Below are 2,121 nucleotides of genomic sequence, written 5' to 3'. Positions count from 1 at the left end.
GTGAAGCCTGACCATGGAGTTGCAAGTTCCCCAAGCTCCTTTACTCTTCTGAGCAGCTTCACCATTCCTAAGCTCCCTCTTGTTCCCAGCACCCATCACCTTTAGCTGTGTAATCCCTTTCCTTCACTCTCCTCAACCCATAGGGTCCCATCAACCTATGTCTGCTCACCATTGCTCTCCATGCACAGGTCTCCTACACCACGGGTCCCCTCTACTGTGGGTCTCCTCAGAACTCCGTTTTCAGTTTAAAGCACCTTTCACCAATTGCTGAGTTTGATGGCAAAGACATTGTTTCCTTCTGACTCTTCCATGCTCCCTCCCTTTTAGAAACAAGCATGTCAGAGGAGATGGAAAATTACGTGCATCTCTATGAGAAGCAGGAGGATAGAAAGTTCAGAGATGTTGACTTTCCCAGTCCCAGTGATTGCGCCAAGGTAATGTCCCGCCTTGCTGAGGATCTGTCCATAGCATCAGCAGGAAACGTTTGTGAGCAAGGGGAGTGCAAGGGCAGCAGATCCAGCCCTCCTGGCTGTCCGCAAGGCCTTCTTGCCAAATGCCCATGCCCCCACCTGCAGTCCATCTCCCAGAGCCCTCTCTTGCCATCCTGCGCCACGCAGTGGCAGAAGCTGATGCTGCCAGCTTTCCGACAGGCTCTGCTGCCCAGCATCTCTCTGCAGAGCTGCTCTCCCTGCTCGACCAAGAATGCTCAGTGTGGCATCTCCTCCCTCCCCTGCTTCCACCCACAGGCGTTTGGAGGATACCTCAGGCCTGCTGAGAGGATGGACATCGTCCTCACAGCCCTTGAAGCGATGGCTGACTCCAGCATCTATGACAAGGAGGCGGCCTGCAGTGTGATGGCCGTGGCCATGGAAGACCACGCCTTCTGGATGCCAGATGTAAGCAGCTTTTGGCCACTGCCCCATCCTTGAGCCGTTTCAGGCGCTGCTCTTCCCTCCCCAGCCGAGGCCTCTTGGGCTCCTGAAGCCATTCTTAGCGATGGGAAGTGCAGTGGTTTCAGCGGCACCTGTGGTAATGGTTGTGGTCTGTTCTTGCGTGTGTCCGCTTTAGAAAACCCCGATCATAACCTCCATCCGCAAGAACTTGAGGAGCATCACCACAAAGACAGCGCGGCACTGCCTGGACTCCCTGCTCCTCCTTCTGACCAGCCAGATGCCCACGGAAGAAGTCAGGAGCCTGCTGAAGTTCTCTCCACCAAGTGACAGGTACTGTCCTCAGCGGCCTGGAGGGCTTCTTCCAGGTGCCCCCTGCTCGCCCAGGGCTCTCCAAGCAACGCGGGCCTGCAGGGTTTTAGCTGTGGCTAAGGCAGCTCTGCCTACAATGTATTTGGGCTTGTAGCAGCAGCGCCCTGGACATGTGGGAGGTGATGCTCTGCATGCCGCGGACCTTGGAGAAGGTTTTGAAGGAGGTGACCAAGGGCTCACAGCTGAGCAGGCTGGTAGAAGGAGTCACAGAAGACACCTGTATCCTCTTCTTGGCTGTGAGTCAATGGATAACGCTTTGCTGCCCTTCAGGGCTGCGTGTGCCCCTGCAGGCTCTCACCTGGCTATGTCTATGTTTCAGCTCATGGCAAAGAGTGAAGACAATGAAGACTTTTTTGGTGACTTACGCCACCTCAAGGCTTTTCTGAAGCATCCAAGCGTGGAGATGCGCAGCGTGGTGCTCAGAGGGCTTGTCATGCTCTCCGAGACACAGGAGAAGGTGAGTGGGGCGTTGTCAACTGAAGCGGCACTGGGCTTCTTGGGCAGCGACGGGAGGAGGGTGACGGTCACGGTGGGGCCTGCTGGCTTTGAGGAGCTTTGAGGATGGGACGTCAAAGCCCAGTAAAGCCACCTACCAGAGTAGGTTGCCCCTGGCCCCATCCATCCTGGCCTTGAGCACCTCCAGGGGTGGGGTACCTACTTCTCCGGGCAGCCTCACCGCCCTCTGAGAAAAGGATTTCCCCATTGGCCTCGCTGAGGCCCCATCAGTGCTCCCACGGCCGCTTCCGCTGCGACTGCCGTGCCAGCTGCCAGGAAGTGAGGAGGAGGCTGGAGCTCAGAGACTGGAGTGTTTTGCCCAGGCGGTCGTTCCCCGCATCAGACAAAGGAACTTGCGTTTCCT

The 2,121-nt window shown here is 56.7% G+C and overlaps 1 protein-coding gene across 2 annotated transcripts; it reads left to right on the top strand.

Moving 5' to 3' along the window:
- The first annotated feature begins 25 nt into the window (after window positions 1-25).
- On the top strand, window positions 26-1,830 carry LOC104916591. Of its 2 annotated transcripts, none has more exons than XM_019611410.1 (5): window positions 26-434; window positions 747-896; window positions 1,069-1,223; window positions 1,360-1,498; window positions 1,582-1,830. In XM_019611410.1, exons 1-5 carry the CDS (start codon window positions 336-338, stop codon window positions 1,819-1,821), a joined length of 783 nt encoding a protein of 260 aa, XP_019466955.1. In that variant the 5' UTR covers window positions 26-335; the 3' UTR covers window positions 1,822-1,830. The 2 variants fall into 2 exon arrangements, with proteins under 2 accessions (XP_019466955.1, XP_010725921.2); XM_010727619.2 differs by having other exon boundaries at window positions 1,357-1,498.
- Window positions 1,831-2,121: the final 291 nt, after the last annotated feature.

The sequence above is a fragment of the Meleagris gallopavo genome, unplaced genomic scaffold (genome assembly GCF_000146605.3).
Source record: "Meleagris gallopavo isolate NT-WF06-2002-E0010 breed Aviagen turkey brand Nicholas breeding stock unplaced genomic scaffold, Turkey_5.1 ChrUn_random_7180001923240, whole genome shotgun sequence".
Lineage (NCBI taxonomy): Eukaryota > Metazoa > Chordata > Aves > Galliformes > Phasianidae > Meleagris > Meleagris gallopavo.
This window is presented reverse-complemented; position numbering and strand designations above follow the sequence as displayed.

Excerpts from the sequence above, each read along its gene's own strand:
- LOC104916591 (XM_010727619.2), top strand. The coding sequence starts at position 336 with ATGTCAGAGGAGATGGAAAATTACGTGCATCTCTATGAGAAGCAGGAG. Across the intron at positions 435-746 it reads GTCCCAGTGATTGCGCCAAG|GCGTTTGGAGGATACCTCAG; the intron begins GTAATGTCCCGC and ends TTCCACCCACAG. Across the intron at positions 1,499-1,581 it reads CCTGTATCCTCTTCTTGGCT|CTCATGGCAAAGAGTGAAGA; the intron begins GTGAGTCAATGG and ends TCTATGTTTCAG.